We start from the raw sequence: 17,656 nt of genomic DNA on the forward strand, positions 1-17,656 counted from the left end.
CTCTGCATACCACTTCACTTTCTCATACACTGGTACTCTGCATACCAATTCACTCTCTTAAGACATGGGTAGTCTGCCCAAAAGAAAGTATTATTTTGATTGAGTGGTATGGCTCTTTTGATGCAAAGTGCTTGCTCATCTTTTGTGCCTTGCAATGCTGATGTAGGGAGATTGGATGTTTAGAAGTACTTTGTGCTTCAAAACTCCTTCCGTTTGTAGAAAAGAAAAATGAGTTTTCATCTCAAAGGACTTATGCCAAAGTTCTTGTGGGTTCTCACAGCAGGATACATATATATTTTTTTAACACACACATTTAAAAATAGTGATGTTTTTGAGATACACATTTCTGGGGGACCTCCCGCCGGGCGCGCAAGGCTTGTGGACAGCAGCCCAAAGCACGGGGCGTCCTCCGGAGGCTTGCGGATAGCTTCCTGAAGCGTGGAGAGCGAGAGGGGTCGGTGCGCACCGACGCCTCTCGCTCTCCAGGCTTCAGCGAAAGCCTGCATTCACCCCATAGGACGCACACACATTTCCCTTTCATTTTTGGAGGGGAAAAAGTGCGTCCTAGCCTTTGGTTAAACTATATTATCCTAGGACTACTTGCACCCGGCATGCTCCTATGCAAGAAGCCTCTGGGCTGTATACTTTTTATCAAGGGCTTCTAAAATCAGGGGGAAAGAGATTGCCCAGCCACTTGCTACCACATTATCAGTAGCAGCCAGGTTAAGCGAGGTGGGAGATGCTTGAGAAATGTGTCAGCCTATGAATTGGGGACTTACTTAGTGGGTGGGCTGCCAAGCAGAGCTATTTCCAGATTCTTAGGAAACAGCTCGTATTATTCCAAGCCAATCTGGCAGAGGGCCTTCTCGGTATCAGCGCCCCCCCTGTGGAACGCCCTCTCATCAGATGTCAAGGAAATAAACAACTATCTGACTTTTAGAAGACATCTGAAGGCAGCCCTGTTTAAGGAAGTTTTTAATGTTTGATTCTATTTTTAATATTCTGTTGGGAGCTGCCCAAAGTGGCTGGGAAAACCCAGCCAGATGGGCGGGGTATATATAATAAATTACTATTACTATTACTACTATTATTATTATTATTATTATTATTATTATTAGCCGGGCAGGAGTTGCTCACAACATCTCATTTTTCAGACTTTGGAACCTGCAGTACTAACACCCCTAGTTAAATTATTAAACATTTTTTAAGCGTATCATGAAATCGGAATATAAAACTTTTAATTACGAAATGGGCTAAAGCAGTTTCAATACATACATTGCTGGTGTGAGCTTTTCTCTGCAACATGGACCACACTCTTTGGGGGAAGATAAGGAACAGGTCCCCATGTAGACAAAGCTCTCTTGCTGGTATCAAACTGCTGAGTAAAGAATTCTTGGAGCTTCATTCCTATTTTGATGAGGTCAGGTGTGGTTGATCGGGAAATCATTACTTGAAAAATATCCCACTTCAAATCTCCATGGACAAATATCTCACTGAAACATTGAAATGAGATAATATCCCTTGTTAATTCATATTGTTTTACTTGGTTATAATGGGAGGATAGTCAATGTATATAAATGTAGCAACTACAGTAGAAATGGGATAACAGCTTCAGAAGGCAATTTTTAAAAATAGCTTTGATTAGAAACCACATGAGCAGAAATGTACACCATTAGATATGGCAAGAAACCTTACCTTTTATCAGTAATACTGGATTCAAAAGTATTGTAGAGATTAACTTTCCATTCATCCTGCAGTTTAAGGTCTGCATTACTGAAAATGCCCATTAGGATACTGGACCCCATGTAATCAACCCGTGCTTCAGTAGAACCCATGGTAATCTGAATTTTGTGATTTGGCTGCTGATTGGGATGTTCTGAAATATGAGCTAAAAAACAACAACATTTGTATTATATGGGAACAAGATAGTATCTGGCCCGTCTCTCCTCCATGGTTTGCCAATACACAGCCCAATCCATGTCATAAGATTTGAGGTCTCTCCCAGCTGCGGATGACAGTAGGAGAGTGGATCACTTGCAATATGAGAATTGGGTTGCCTCAGACAGCTGCTTTTCTGCAGCACACCTGCTCTCTACTTTCAGCAAACTTTCTAGTGAGCATGGGCAACTGACAGTTTCTTGCTACTAAGAACTGAAATGTGCCACAGAATTCAGCTCAAGATTTGAACAGCACAGTGGAAGCTGCCAGGCAAAAACTGGACACAATCTAGCCAAAGTTGTGCATTTCTTAGGCCCAGTAACTTCAACAAGAGAGGTTTTAATAACAGGCTAACGTTCACATTAAAAGCCATACAACTTCTATGGTTTTGAAGACTGGATTATAGCCTTTCTCTGCCAAGGAAAAGTATATGTAAAAATCAAAACAAATGATTGACTTATTGCGTGCATGCACACAAACAGACACACACACTGACATTCCAACTTACCCACCATCTCCAAGGCATTAACATCTATGGTACCTCCAACCACTCCACCTCTAGAATCCAAATGTGACCTCCCAAGACCGACTGACATGCTAATTTCCCGATCTCTATTACTGCCCACAGATAAACGGCCCTGGCTTTTCAAACCACTAGTAGTCCACCTAAAACAGGGACAAAAATGAGAAAAATACATTGTATGCCATCTCTGCCTCTCGTATGTCAAAAATAAAAGTTGGGAAAAGCATTTAAAACTTTAAAAGTAATTTAAGTATTATGGAAAATGTTCATTTTTAAAAATCATACGTGGGCATAACAAAAAACAAGGAAAGTTGAGTGCAAAAATTTAAATTTTAGAAAGGAAATATATTTATGGATCTAGATGAGAGAAATGTTTCTTTCCCCCCTTTTTTCTTTTTTACTGGCAAGGTTAACATGTTTAATTAGAGAAAAATCTTTTTTCTCCCTTCAAAATGCAACAACATTTAATACAGACACAAAATGAGAAAATAAAAAAGAAAGAATATAAGAAAAGAGAGAAAAAGAGAGAAAAAATAATACTATACATTTTGCATATGCAAATGACATATATTTCCAAACTAACAAAAAAGAACAAAACCATTACTGTAAATTAGCTAAAAAAGACTTCCAAATATTTTCATTTACTGTATCTATTCTTTCCTTTATAATGCAGTCTCAAATTAACTTAATTATTTTCATACATCCAAACATAATATCATTTCCACCTTTTATTTACAAGAATCACTTTAGTTCTGCCAGGAGATTCTTATTCTTACAATAATTTTGTTAGATATTCCTTAAATATTCTCCATTCTTTATATACATTCTGTTACGATTGATAACTGTGTCAATGAGAGAAATGTTTCAAGCATCTCACTTAGACTACTAGAAGAAAAGGTCGCACACACATACACACATATTTGAACGATTTCTTTTGATTACAGGAATCAGAAATTTACTTACGTAGTATTTCCCATTACATTGCTCATGTTCATTTGGACATTCAATTGCTTCAAATTCATAACAAATACAACCAGTGTTTCCCATGGTGTCACTTGCTGACTTCCAACTTTGTTTGACTTATTAAATGGAGTTGATGTTTTTGAGACAGTATCTAGAATAAAACATCACCAGACTTTGTAAATTAAATATTAAAAACTAATAATGACATGCTGGTTTTAGATACAATTTGTTTCCACTACTATGTGAATTTTGTTAGAAAACGTTTCAGTAGCAGTGATGACTTCACGGGGGGAAAACCATTACCATTATACCATTATATATTTGTATGATCTTGTGGAGCATCTCTACACCAACACCAGCAGTGGCTAAAAGCAAAGAGTTCTCATGCAGAAATAGTCCACACGACTTGAATCAATTTCCAAATTTGGCTTCAAAGGAACGGCTAACATGACATCATCTCCCAGTGGCTGATAATAGTGACATGATGGTTGTCATAGCTGATTAAATTCTTGCATGCTAAGATTACAATCGCTATAAATATAATTGATATAGGGCATGACCCAAAGATACTATTACACAGTAGCATGCGAATTAAACCAGTAAAAGCAAAGAATGATGTTTGTACCTCTCTGGGGAACTGAAGAGTCTGACACACTCCTGGATCTTGAAACAGCTGGAGATTTTAAGTTATGTGCTGCTGTTCCAGGTGACATATTGCTGTTTGTGCTGTGCTCATTGAAAACATTAGGAGACTGAGCCATGTGCGTAAATGAGGCCGACTGGCTTGGCTGCTCCCAGGTTCTACAGTATGCTTTTCGCGATGATTCAGGAGACATGTGCTGGTTTACTCCTTCAATAGAATCTGGTGTCCCGGGGCCAGATGCTACTGAGAAATAAAAGAAAGCACACGTTACCATTCTTTGCACTGAATGGCAGGCTATTATTAGCCAAAAGCAAATGTTATCAGATTGTCAAAGCATGCGTTTCTCCAATGTGACCTTATTTTTTATCAGCCCATCCTATATCAAATTAATGAATTACTAAGGGTGGGATCCAATAGTGCACCAGAAGTGTGTGCACAGAAGTCACTCCCCACCACGCAAACCTGCTCTAGAGGGTCCCCCAACCTCCCAGGGCAGATCTTGGGTATGTGTGATGGGGTAGAGAAGGGAAGAGAGAAAGCCCCATTAGTACAAATGAAAGTATGTTGTGCAAGCGGGACACCATACTTGGATATAAGCTTAAGAGTGAACCCTGTTTTTTAAAAAGTTCAGATTCAAGGCCAAGACAAATCATACATATATTAAAACACCTTTGCTACTTACTTCCATCACAGTCCAGACCCCACCACAAAAAGTGTTCACAATATTAACTAATTATATTGTTGAAATACAGCAAAAGGATGAATGAATGAATGAATGAATGAATGAATAAATAAATAAATAAATAATAAAATGAGCAAAGTACAACAGCTAAAAATTCTCTACATTGTAATGTGGATTTATTTATTTTTATCACTTACCTGGGAGATTTATTGTTTGGTCCCCGAGAAAGAGGCGTCTTGCAATACTCCTCCTGTACCAGGCTCTTGGAAATGCTAAAATCTCACTTAGTCTCCTCATGTCATATTTAAAGGAAGCAGATCCTATATCACACACAGCTAATAAAAGAATTAAAAAAATAAGTATTAAAACTGGATGTGCAGCAATATGCTCCGAAGTGCTTTCCTCCTTTTAAAGTAAGTTTAGCTAATTATATTTACATAGTATATTTACATATCGCTTCACACAACCAGAGGCATCCCAAAATGATTTACAATAATAAAACACATAAAAAATGCAATGAAATAATAAAACGCTTAATAACTTGTTCAATAAAATACTACAAGTGTTGGTATGAAGAAAAGGCCATCTTAAACAGCACAAAATAGCTACATCTTCCACACAGCATGAACACCAGCAGCCACCAAAAGCCTAACCATCAGTACTGCCCAACTGCCTGGGAGAAGGGTTAGCCATACATGTAGCAGGGAGGAAATATGTAAAGGTTCTGATCCTTTTCCCATCCCAAACAAGGAGGCTGCCAAACAACAGAGTTTTCAAGTTTTTCCATTGGATTTTGGTGTTTCACCCTGGGTAAATCCCCTACTCTGATCAGAAGCTCAGTTTATCCAAAACCATGGGAATTCCAAGAGGTCTGGCAAGTTGCATTTGGTTTCACTATCTTTTCGTTATCCAGAAAACTAAGTGAGAGCAGCAAGATGATGGGATGTTAGCTGTTGAACAGGCTGTAGCCCAGAGTAGTTTGAAGGGCTCTGGATTCTACTTATGGTGATAATTCAGATTTCACATTGATGCCAAGTGAAATAGTTGAGAAGGAGCCCATAATTCATTCAAATTATGAATTATTTATCAATGTATTATCTCTATCATGAAAACTAGGGCTTTACACAATCACATCTAGAAGACCCACATTTTTAGAGTCTAATTATATTTGGTTTCAACTATAACATATTGCAGGCAAATATTAGCCTTAATCTTGTAAGTTGTAAATTGTTCACGTTTTCTTTAAAAATCATGCTTATTGAATGGGGCTCGAAATCAAAATTAATTCAAGCAAAATGTTCAAAGGCAAACCCGGGTCATGTCTGCATTTTAGCAGAACGTCTCATGAACAGGAAGTGTAACTCTAAACAATCAGGCCTTATCCTGTCTGTGATGCAGATAACTGTAGATTTCACAGAATTTGTATGCATCCAACATCCAGAACTGTGTTAGTTCAGTCACAGCTCCAGTCAAAGCCCATGTTGTCAAAAAATCAACTTGATGACATGATACGAGCACAGGCCATATCCAATGCTGTGCAAGCAGAGTTCTGCTTGTGCAACAGAACTTCCTTTCCCTTTTCTCCACCCAAAGTCTGCTCCAAGGCAGGGAATGGAGGGGACAGGATGAGGAAGTTCCGTTGTGTGCATGGAAATCTGTTGTGTCAGCAGAACTGCAGCAGAGTCTCATTGTTAAAAAACTTGTTGATCAATTCATTTAATGCAAAATGAGCTGTGCACCCATGAGGCACCAGGCAATGGCTTTTTTTACCTGCCTTGCCCCACCTAGGAGCCTTTCTTAGACCACAACTTTAAAACAGCCAAAGTAGCTGGGAAGAGAGAAGATGAGTTCAGGGATTTATTGTTTAAAAATAATGTTATAAGTTGTGTGTCTATGTTTCTCAATTTGATCCTTTTACACGGTTTTGTGTGTGTTGTATTTCATGCATTTTGACTTGCTGTTACTTTTATTAGATTAGTTTAGTAATTTTTTATTGTAATTGTTAAAACTGAATCTCTATTTAATTATTATATGCTGATGTTTAATTTTATTGTGTACTATTATACTCTAGTGGATTACTGAATATTACTTTGCTACAAGTTGTTTATTTGCAAGTTATGTTTTTATTATGATTCTTTTTGCACTGGATCAGATTGTCATACGGTGTATGATCTTTGTTGTATATTTTGTTGCTTCTTCAGCTTGTAAACTGTGTATAGTAATATAGAAAGACGGTACATAAAAGTGAGATGAAAATAGGGGTAGAATATAATATTGCAAGAAAACAATGCTAATTACTGTTACACCCATAAATGCAATGGAGCATATACAACCAGGCTGCATGGTGGACTAGGTCCAACATTAAACAAGATTGATAAATACCAGATATGTTTATTAATGTAGTATCCATTTTGCTTGCAGATTTACTTGCAGACATGCTCTCAAAAAAGGTAGCACCTCCTGAACGCCTTATTCTTGAAAGGCTAACTTTTACAAACTCCAGATTGATGCTCAATGAATCTTTACGACCAGTAACTGACGAGGGTTCTTCATCTACATTTCCTGAAACCATAAGGAGCAGTATAACAGTTTTCACTTGTTTTGAAGCACCCTAAGTTGTTCTTACTAGTGCCTGCATATTTCAGCTTAGCACAAAAAGACATAGGCACTTTGGGCTGTGTAACACAAACTGTTGATAATAGCAGCTATATATCTCATTTGTTCTTTTAAAAAAAATGTAAATATAAGCTAGGAAAGATTTTGCATATACTAGTGGAAAGGACACTAACATACCCATGAACTCTATGAAATGCATACACAGAAAACTGCATCTTTAATGTACGTCCACATGTATTGAAATGATTGGCTTTTCATAGCAATAGAAAAATACTTTTTGCAGAAACTCTTTTGTATTTCTCTAAGAACAGCCGCCCCACCAAAGCTTAAGAACAACCAATGTACGTTCGTGAAATTTTATAATCTGCAATTACCTAGGGATCCTGATCCAGAAGACAATCCTGCCACACTGGACTTCTGCTTCCCTGCTCCATACGGATGAAATACATAGAGAGAGAAATCGGACATGCAGGCAGTGAAGCTCAGACCTGAAGAACTGCTGCTAGCGCCTGTCAAATCTGACTGGCTACTACTATGCCGTGTTCTGCCAAAAGGACTGCCCAGTCCAGGCGATGAACCTATAGTGCAAAATGAAAGAACAATTTAGAAAACAGCACAGATTAAATAAATTACATGTACCTTAGTTCAATCCTAAAGATCAGCCATGAGCACTCTCTTGATTATTCCATTTGAACCATCAAATATGATGATACAGACATGTAAAGATATGAGCCCAATTCAGGAGTTATACTCCCATGAGTAGGGATATGAGTATGTTAGCTCAGCCCCCCATAACCCTCCAGGTATTCATCAGGAAGCATCTATACTTACAGAGGCTCCTCATGCAATGTAGAAACCTGCCTTTTCAAGATTCTGTTTCACGCTGGAAGCCTTCATGGGCAGAGCAAGCTCTGCACTGCAGATGGCTTCCCTCCATTATTGCACTTATTTTCACTTACATATTCCACTTACTTGTGAGTATAATGCCCAAATAGGACTATATTCTAGGTAAAAGGTAAAGGGACCCCTGACCATTAGGTCCAGTCGTGGCCGACTCTGGGGTTGTGGCGCTCATCTCGCTTTACTGGCCAAGGGAGACGGTGTACAGCTTCCAGGTCATGTGGCCAGCATGACAAAGCTGCTTCTGATGAACCAGAGAAGTGCACAGAAACACCGTTTACCTTCCCGCCAGAGCGGTACCTATTTATCTACTTGCACTTTGACGTGCTTTTGAACTGGTAGTTGGCAGGAGCAGGGACTGAGCAATGGGAGCACACCCCATCACAGGGATTCGAACCGCCGACCTTCTGATCGGCAAGCCCTAGGCTCAGTGGTTTAGACCACAGCGCCACCCACGTCCCTTCTCACGCAATGTAGAAACCTGCTTTTTCCTTCAAATTAAAAAAGTAGCTTTACATGAGACAAAACAATCTACAAGTCAAATTCCCATTCTGATACATGCAACAAATTATTATTTATGTGTACATGGTGCTTTACAGACAACAGAAACAAAATTTTGATGAATGTTGCCCTTAGGATATTAAATCTAAATTTTGACAGTGAGGAGATAACTGGAGAAACAGAACGAAGATCGAAGAGATGTTTCCTCCTTCTTAAAAAAGTAAATCACTTAAACATTTAAATGTTTCCAAAGAGAAAATAACAATGCACTGAATACTTTGGTTCAGTGTTACATGCACAAGCCTCAAGGCTCATGCACATCCCTCGCCTCCTCTTGCACAGGAGATTAAAAGCTTCCATTTTCAATAAGCTGAACCCAGACAAACCTTAGCGTTACCTATGGTTTAAGGCAGGCATGTCTAAAGTCCATTTCAGGGCCTAATGTGGCCCGCTGGTTGGTTTAATCCAGCCCCTGTGGCTGCCCATCTCCTGGGGGTAAAACACCCCCAAAAAGCTCAACAACTTCAATCCTTAAAAAAGGTGAACAATTTTGGTCAGCCCTCACGCATGTTCACTTCATCAAATCTGGCCCTCTTTGAAAAAAGTTTGGGCACCCCTGGTTTAAGGAAACAAGCCAACTTAAACTGTGGCTGGTTCTTCTTTCCCTGAACCATAGCTAACATTAACTACAGTTCTCTATTTGCACAAAATTAGAATCATAGAATAATAGAATTGTGGAGTTGGAAGGGACCACGAGGGTCATCTAGTCTAACCCCCTACAATGCTAGAATCTTTTGGGCAACATGGGGTTTGAACCCATAACTCTGAGATTAAGAGTCTCATGCTCTACCAGTTTCTGCAGTTTGTTGAAAATGGAAAATGCAGCTGTGCCAAATAAAGAAATATCAGACGGGGGCGGGGGGGAGCTCATCCAGGTTAATTCCTGAAGTGAATCTAAATGGAGCCATTCCATAACTGAATTGTTTTGCACACCTCTGAATAACTAGAAATGTAACAGGATTTTTTAATTTCATTTTTTTACCTGGCGAGACAGTTTTAGAAGGCATCTTAGATCCACTTTGCATAGCATTTTCCGTAGGACAGCTTGTACCTAAAGTTTCTAGTTCCCCTCGATTCGAAGAAAATACAAGATCAAGGGAGGGAAGTTTCAACATGCATTCTACCCGTGACACAGGTAAGCAGCTGAACTTGATCTGTGAAGGCTGAACAAGAGAGAAACACATTTTTAGGACACATATCAAACCATATAATCAGAACAGAACAACTACCAGCAAGTTCTGTTAACTTTTCTTTTATGCCTTTATGTGAGCGAACTATAATGATAGCCACTTGGCGGTGACATAGCACCCACTGGAGAAGACATCATTCAGCTCCAAGGAGCTTACCATATAGACAGCAGGGAGAAAACAGTAAGGAATAAGGAGGTTAGTATCCTCTACTAACCAAAGTGATATTGCTTGTGGGAGAAATGCTTGGAGGACAACTTCCATATGAGCAAATCAAGAAATTTAGGTTGCTTTATCACACTTCTCACATAACAAGAATGACACATAACAAGAATGACACATGAATCAGCCTGTCTTAGGCTCTTATCTGTGCTAGCATACATGCATGGATTATTATAATTTGGACAACTATGCTAAATGCACAGATTGACTGTCCCCTCTCTAGCTGTTTCCGCAGTCTTAGGATTTAGCTATATTGTAAATTCATTGGAATAAGGGTGGGATACAATGTAACAAATCAAGATATTAAGGTGTCAGTTCTCCCCCTTTAAACATTTCCAAAAACTGTGTAACACATACAAATAACTATCAGTTTTGCCATTGACTCTAATGGGACATGAACTGCCCTCAATATGTAACTCATGTCCTCACCTGGACTCTTACATAAACTACAACATCAACAGGGAAGGATGAATATGCTGATGTTGATGAAGATACTAAGGAGGCTGTAGATTCTTCCAAAGGGTCTTGCATGTCAAATTGCCCCATATCCTCATCCTGTGAAGTGACAGCTAAAAAAGAAAAGGAAAAAAAGAACCAAGGATATCATTAAAACAGAAAGGAACATTTTAATGGAAGTGGATCATAAAATAAAAGATGTGGTAGAAACAATCTGTGATACCTGCATAATTCCTTTCTATTGGAGTTATAGGGATTGTTTCAAGGGCCTTCTCTAGGAAGTCTAACAGGCAGGGGCTAATCACCATTTCCTCTGGCAAAGACTGGAGTGCAACCCAAGCATATAGTTTTGCTGTTTTTACACCACCACTTCCTTTTCCTTTGGCTGAAAAGTTTGAGGAAAAAACGGTTTAGTGGAATACTAATTCAACCATTTAAATTAGAGTACAAATTAAAATACAAGGTGTGTTTATTTAAGTCAATATCACTCAACCCATTCTGGATGATTAAGACAACAATTTACTCCTGTCCAATGGACTAAATCCCATGAGGTTTTTCCATGTACAATGTTGCTTCATGTTGATTCAACTAAAACATATTTCAGTGCTTTGTCTTCAGCTCTGCTAACTCCTGCTTTCAGCTCTCTCCCCTCCAACAAGCTGCCACTGCTGTTTCCAATCCAATGCTTGCAGCTTGGTCCCCCATGGCACTGTTGCATTCTGCTCCCAACCCGTGGTTGCCGCCACACAGGAAGAAGTCAAGTTCCTTTTGGCCTGCCTTATAGGTTTCTGATAGTGCCACCCCCACCAATCCCTGCAGGGAGGAAGGTAGCCTCACTGCAGCCACTGATGAGAGAGATTGTGAGGCAGGTGCCAACTGCACACATGCTTCGGACATGAGCACAGTGGTCTAGACGTTAGTATTTTGCTCACTGCTGCTGCAGCTAGCGGCCTAAAGCAGATGGGACTGACAAGGGAGCTGAGGAGACACAATGAACAATGGAAAAAAGAACAAATGGGGAGGAGTAGAAAAAAATCCTGTAAGACTTTCACAGGCAGCAACAACTAAGTAGAGATGAAGAGTGAGGTGAAAGTCTCTGGTAAGGAGGAGGGAAAAGGCTGAGATAAAACCACACTGAGGAGAAAACAAAGTAAACCACTCAAGTCTCAAAAGATCAGGAACCAACCAGAGACATGGGTTGTTACCTCACAACACACTCACACAAAACGCAGATAATAATGCACAGGCCTGAGAAGTAGAAGACAAGGGAAAGAACACACTCTAAACATCTGCTTCAAGTAAAGGCAGGAATAAACTGAGACTTCAGAAGGAAAGAAATCCAGAAACTTTCTTTGCAGCAACAGCAGTCTTGCTTTCAAACGCTAGGGGGAACTCAAGTCCCAGCTGAGGACATACTACACTCAGAAGAACGGATAAAAAGGAGGAGCACATATTTACTGTTTTTTTGAGATAAGAAACAACATGCAAGAACAAAGTGTGATTTGTTCTTCGTTTGTTCTTAGCTTGTGGCTGGTGGGGAGAGAGTTTAACCCTGAGTTCTGGTTCTGAAGACACAATAAATTAAACCTTAGGTTAGCATAAGAACAGGGCAGGAGCAAAGCAGCTGCAAGCTCCTCTCCAGAAATCTGCACATTTGCACGATCCCGATAAGCCGCAGTTTGGGTTACACTGTATCAGGCAAATATGTACGTAGGTAAATATGTACGTAGACTGGGTCATATTATAATGCTTGACTTCAGTCACACAACTTTCAGTGCCGAGGCCTCTGAAGTAAAGGCAAAGTAAGTAGGGAAAATTAGTTTTATTTGGTGAAATAAAGTTTCTACAAAGAGAAAATCTAATGGAAAAAGAACAAGAAATCAATGAGAGTCTTTAAGGTACAGGGAAGTTTCTATCCAGTAAATTTTAGCAAAAATTAGAATTACTGAATAGTACTTGATGTCTATCAGTATGTTTTAGGAGTTAATAACCATGATCATATCAATCAAGTAGGATGCTTTATTAAACTATGAAGCAGATTTAGATCTAAGCATGGAACTCCACAGTATGGAGAGAATTAAAGCAAAGGTACAGCATGTAAAAGAAATCTCTACCTGATGGGATAGGTGGGGGTTGGGGAGGAAGTAAAGATTTAGCTTTGCTGTAGGTAGGAGGCATGGCAGTATCTTTCATACCATACAACTTGGATTCTTTGGATAGGGTTCTTGGCAGAGATGACCCTCGGGATGCATTTGGCGATTCAGTCTTTAACATCTTTGAGTTATAATGTAGCTGAAATGAAAGAAAAGTGTAGATCCATCACCAGTGTGTGCCACAAATGAAAAAAAACCTGCCTATTTATGCATTCACAGCCACAGTTCCCACATCTAGGCAGAGCAACAGTTTCTTCAAAACTTCTTTTTGAAAAGAAGGAAACCTATTGTTTGAAGCAAAGCTTTATATTGAAACATAAACATCTTCAATTCAAAACTGCTCTAATGCACTAGAAGAAAAGTCTTGCCAAACTGGCAATATTCTAGCTGTCATTTTCTCACAGCTAATTATTGACTTTGCGTTGGATTTCTGGGCTGCTGTCCTTATATCATTTATACAAGTTTGATAATTTTATTATTGTGATTTATCATCTATTATATTTTTAACTGTTACTGGGTGTTGCCTGGAGTATTTTCTTTAAAAGAGAGAGAGAGAAAAGATGGTGTATTTTAGAAGAAAATAAACAGGCTTTGTTCAGGCTCTAGTTTGCATTCCATAGTGTTAGAAACTCTGCATATTTGTTTTGCCTAGAAATATCACAGGTGGTATCTTCTGCATTTTATGGCCTTTAAGCCTCATGGTACAAATGCCCAAACAGTACATTGCCAATGCCATGTCTACAGAAGAGCAAGGACAGCAAAAGCACCATCCTTGTAAGCACTTTATGTAACCTAACTTTCACTACATGAAGTTTCCATCCACTCAAAACACTGACAATGCCCAAGCATTAACCCACCATAATATGCTTTAGAATGGAATGCTCATCTCAGCAGATGCATCTCAGGGTTTGTACTGATACCTTATTTAATGGTAAAATCCAGGTTTTGTCACATACTGATTTTATACCAGAGGCTGGGTTAAAAATGTAAGAATTACCCTGCTGGGTCAGATCAAGTTCCATCTAGCCCAACATATTGTTTCTAAAAGTTGCTTGTCTGGTTAGGTTAGCATTTCCAGGATTTACCTTATCTTGAAGGTTTCCACACTTCAACTTGGTAACAAGGCTGCTCTGTAAACCATGGAGACTATAATAACAGACAATCCACATCTGCATCATACCTTGTAAACCCAAAATAACTGTCACTTATCTAAAATAGGATTTGTACTTCACTGCATATGTGTAATTGTCAGCATCACAGAAGCTGCACTACTGACATTAGGAGTTAAGGGATAAAAAAAACTGTGGTTGTACTTGATCACCTTTGTTACAAGGAAAAGACCAACATCTCCCAGTTTTCCTCCATGCTTTTTTACCTTCACATCTACACCAGGAATGTAAAATACTGTTGTTTCCAGGTCACCAGACTTCGTCTGCAGAGATGATGGAACTTTCTTTCCAGCCAGTAAGTGAGTAGTTGATGCATAGTTAGTTTGAAATTTCTTCTTTCTTGAAGGAGACTCTTGATCTAAACTTCTGGAACTGCGATCATAGCTTCTAAACAGTAAACAGCAAGGCACAGCATGACTTAACAGGAATGTAAGTATAACATTATGTTATTTCCAAAGCTGAAAGTGAGCACTGCTAGGAATAATTGAAGATAAACCATGGGTTGGATTCAGAATTCTGTAAGCAGAATTCTGTACATGGAATGAGGTGCTTTGCTTTGCGTCCTAGCTTCTCCTTCTCTTGAAGGCTCCTGTTGCCTCAAAAAATATTCTCCAGAGAGTTGAGGGCTCCTCTAGAAGAGTGTAGGAGATGGTGTGGAAGGCTGTATGCGGAATTAGTGCAAAATGCTTCCCCCTTCTGTTCATGGAAGCCTCTACTGGATCCAAGCCTCTTCTGTGAATGCAAAGACTCCTTCCATTTGTAGAGGAGTACCTCTGGGTCTAACTGTATATAGTATAATATTTATGTCTGTTTCATTTATTATACTACCTCCTTGAGCATTTTATTCAGGACTCCATTTACACAGACACAAACTGGAAGTAATAAAATATGCTAACTGCTGCTGCAACCCTGCAGACATTTTGGTTGCTTAAATTCAACTGAAGTAGATACAAGTCCCATCTATGCAAAACTGCGATCTAAGAATCTTTCCTATCACAATGGAAAAGAGCCACCTGAATGTGGTTATGTTCCATCTATATATTCATGATTTAGAGAAGATAAACAGATCTGATCCATCAAGTTCTGCATCAGAGTTCTTGATACTAACCAAGGCTTCACATCTATAAAAAGAATGGATATTATTTAATGTTGCTGAATGGAAAAAACAATGGCTATCTATTTAGATCGTTGCCTTAAAATAAAATTGTTCATTCCTTAAATTTTTTGTATACGGGACATAAAAATTACCATGAACCCTGTAGCATATGGCATATAATGTAAATTGCCGGTTAATCTTATGGAGACTTGGAGAAGATTTGTGTCAGAAGCATGCTGCTCTTCTCAGTATGGCTTAGTGAACCTGCTCCGCTTCCAGCAGGGCTCTTACCTCCTTAAGCTTATGTCATCATGCTCTTGCTGAAGCGTTGTTGGATGAAGCACACACTTTCCACAATCAATTTCAACTCTCACATCAAGTTCAAAGTCAATATTCCTCTCTGTAGTTGTGCCAGTCACACTTCTGCTGGCCGGAGATGTTGGCCACCGTTCAGTAAACAACTGGTGGACAGCAGCAAAACCTGTTGCTTTCTTGCGAGAAAGAGTCCTGTAGAAAGCAAACAACTGTTTTGGAGCTCTTGACGAAAAGAAGCTTATCCAACTTATTTCATGTGAGGACTTGAAATGTTTCTTTAGTGTTTTACTATGCTATATGCAAGGGCCAAACTATATGCGAAGTGGATGCGTTTTACTTTCATTGGAAGCAGCTGTTCTAGAGTAAGATTACCAGATTTTTTTCCAATGCATCCGGGGACATTTTTCAACTTCAGTAGGAATGATATGATTTTGTATGGGGACTGATTTGTAGAAACGGGGACTGTCCCCGGGAAACAGGAACATCTGGTAACCTTATTCTAGAGGCTGCCCCCCCCCCAACTTGGTTGGATTGTGCTGTGATGCTGGGGGAAGGAGGCTTACCTCTTTCCTCCAGGTCTCACTTAAAGTCTGTTCTGACTTAAATCACTTAAATCTGACTCCCCCAAAGCCACAAGGGGGCATCCAAATCACCCTACCTCTTGTTGCTTCCATAAAAGACACTGGGAGATCCGTAATCAGGTATACTCTTCCGGTAAAGGGGAGGAAGTTAAAAAAATAATAATCCGAATACATGCAGCACACTTATCTTAAGTTGATATTGCAGTGCACATGTGATTCAGATCATTCAAGCATTTACAAGGGATTTAGGAAAACAGTAAATGCTTTATATGGAAGCAGACTATTAGCCAACCTGTAGCCCTCCAGATGTTAAGAGTGATGGATTTCTTTATCTAAAGATCTAGCTTAACCTTCCCAATTAAGATATTGTTTTTAATATTATGCTCACTGTGTTTTCCTGTAAAAATAAGGCCTCTCTCTTTCATGATCATCTTCCTTTTCAGAATCCTCACTAGTTGAAGACAAGCTGTCATCTCGTCTTCCTTCTTCAGGCTGGAAGGGAATGCTTGGTGAGAAGACAGCTGGAGTTTTGGGTGAATTGAATACTGAGCATGATCCTTCACTAGTGGATGAGTAATGGGATGGACCATCAATGGTTACTGACAAAAGATCCAATTCTGTCTCCTCTGGAAACTAATTGCAAAGGAAAAAAAAAGACATTCAAGTTATAGCTACTATCTCTATCAGAGGGAGTGGGGAGAAATCAGGTGTCTGAAAGGCAAAGCACATCAAAAAATTATCCGAAGTAATATTTATTACTTTGGACAGTCCAAGGAAATTAAGCCATGAAACATGTTTACAAACAGATGAGTGAATGATCTAGGACAAGCACCTTAGAAAGAGAAATTAAAAAACAAAGCAATAAGCTTATGCTGGGAATACATACTAATATGTATGATGATTTTATTTTAAAAAATTAAAAGCAAAGCTACAGAACAGCAAGAAACCCCAAGACCACCTGCAAATAAGAGGAATGAACAGAAATTGTTAGTGAATGGAAGTGCATGCAAAATTCTGGTACAAAATGTATAATACTATCTTTACAGATATGCTTTTAAAGCTCAAAATAAAATAATTAATTCGACCCTAGGCAGTTTTAAGGATAAAAGGTTTCAAGAGGCCTTCATGAATACTGGTTTCGTTTTAGATGAGCATTTAAGTTTCAAGGAATGCTGCAATATGCATAGGGATCAGGATGTGCCAAATTTATGCTTCTATCCTGGCTTGCTTTCCTGGTTTGTTAACCGACAATAAACCAAAGTTAATTGATTTGGACATAATAGGGAATATGCATATACAATTCAGATGTCATTAGAAAATGACATGTTTAAAGTGTTTTGTGTATTTTCCTTTTAATTCCCATACTTTGAGTAATGATTTATGCCTCAAAGATCTTGGGTTTAAACATCCTGATATAATGTTTTGGGCACTCATTTAGATTGTCATTCATCACCCATTATTTTAAGGAGTGGAATCTTGTCTTGGCCTTTTTAGAACTATCAGTGTCAACATTCTTGGTTTGTTTAACGAGACAGGATACATTTCTGATGAGGAAATGTATCTGTCACTGACCACATCAGCTGAAACAGTCAGCCTATGACAATAATCTAAAATTTAGCTTCATATTTCTGACTTACAAGATCCTCTACCG

The 17,656-nt window shown here is 38.9% G+C and overlaps 1 protein-coding gene across 11 annotated transcripts in view; it reads right to left on the reverse strand.

The window, feature by feature from the left end:
• Nucleotides 1-17,656, reverse strand: part of BLTP1 (bridge-like lipid transfer protein family member 1) — a 104,942-nt gene that overhangs the window by 5,957 nt on the left and 81,329 nt on the right. For 6 of the 11 annotated variants that reach the window (XM_081876530.1, XM_081876527.1, XM_081876531.1 and 3 more), the window contains 15 exons: nucleotides 16,394-16,638; nucleotides 15,401-15,616; nucleotides 14,220-14,400; nucleotides 12,806-12,983; nucleotides 10,915-11,076; nucleotides 10,665-10,804; nucleotides 9,809-9,989; nucleotides 7,740-7,943; nucleotides 7,132-7,311; nucleotides 4,947-5,084; nucleotides 4,050-4,310; nucleotides 3,425-3,575; nucleotides 2,447-2,604; nucleotides 1,696-1,888; nucleotides 1,276-1,493 (listed from right to left, as the gene is read on the reverse strand). In XM_081876530.1, the coding sequence (XP_081732656.1) occupies nucleotides 1,276-1,493; nucleotides 1,696-1,888; nucleotides 2,447-2,604; nucleotides 3,425-3,575; nucleotides 4,050-4,310; nucleotides 4,947-5,084; nucleotides 7,132-7,311; nucleotides 7,740-7,943; nucleotides 9,809-9,989; nucleotides 10,665-10,804; nucleotides 10,915-11,076; nucleotides 12,806-12,983; nucleotides 14,220-14,400; nucleotides 15,401-15,616; nucleotides 16,394-16,638 (2,806 nt within the window). The remainder of the gene's footprint in view (nucleotides 1-1,275; nucleotides 1,494-1,695; nucleotides 1,889-2,446; nucleotides 2,605-3,424; nucleotides 3,576-4,049; nucleotides 4,311-4,946; nucleotides 5,085-7,131; nucleotides 7,312-7,739; nucleotides 7,944-9,808; nucleotides 9,990-10,664; nucleotides 10,805-10,914; nucleotides 11,077-12,805; nucleotides 12,984-14,219; nucleotides 14,401-15,400; nucleotides 15,617-16,393; nucleotides 16,639-17,656) is intronic. The other 5 variants (XM_081876528.1, XM_081876533.1, XM_081876529.1 and 2 more) reach the window with 3 other exon arrangements.

Source organism: Podarcis erhardii, assembly GCF_964252035.2.
Source record: "Podarcis erhardii genome assembly, chromosome: 9".
NCBI classification, from domain to species: domain Eukaryota; kingdom Metazoa; phylum Chordata; class Lepidosauria; order Squamata; family Lacertidae; genus Podarcis; species Podarcis erhardii.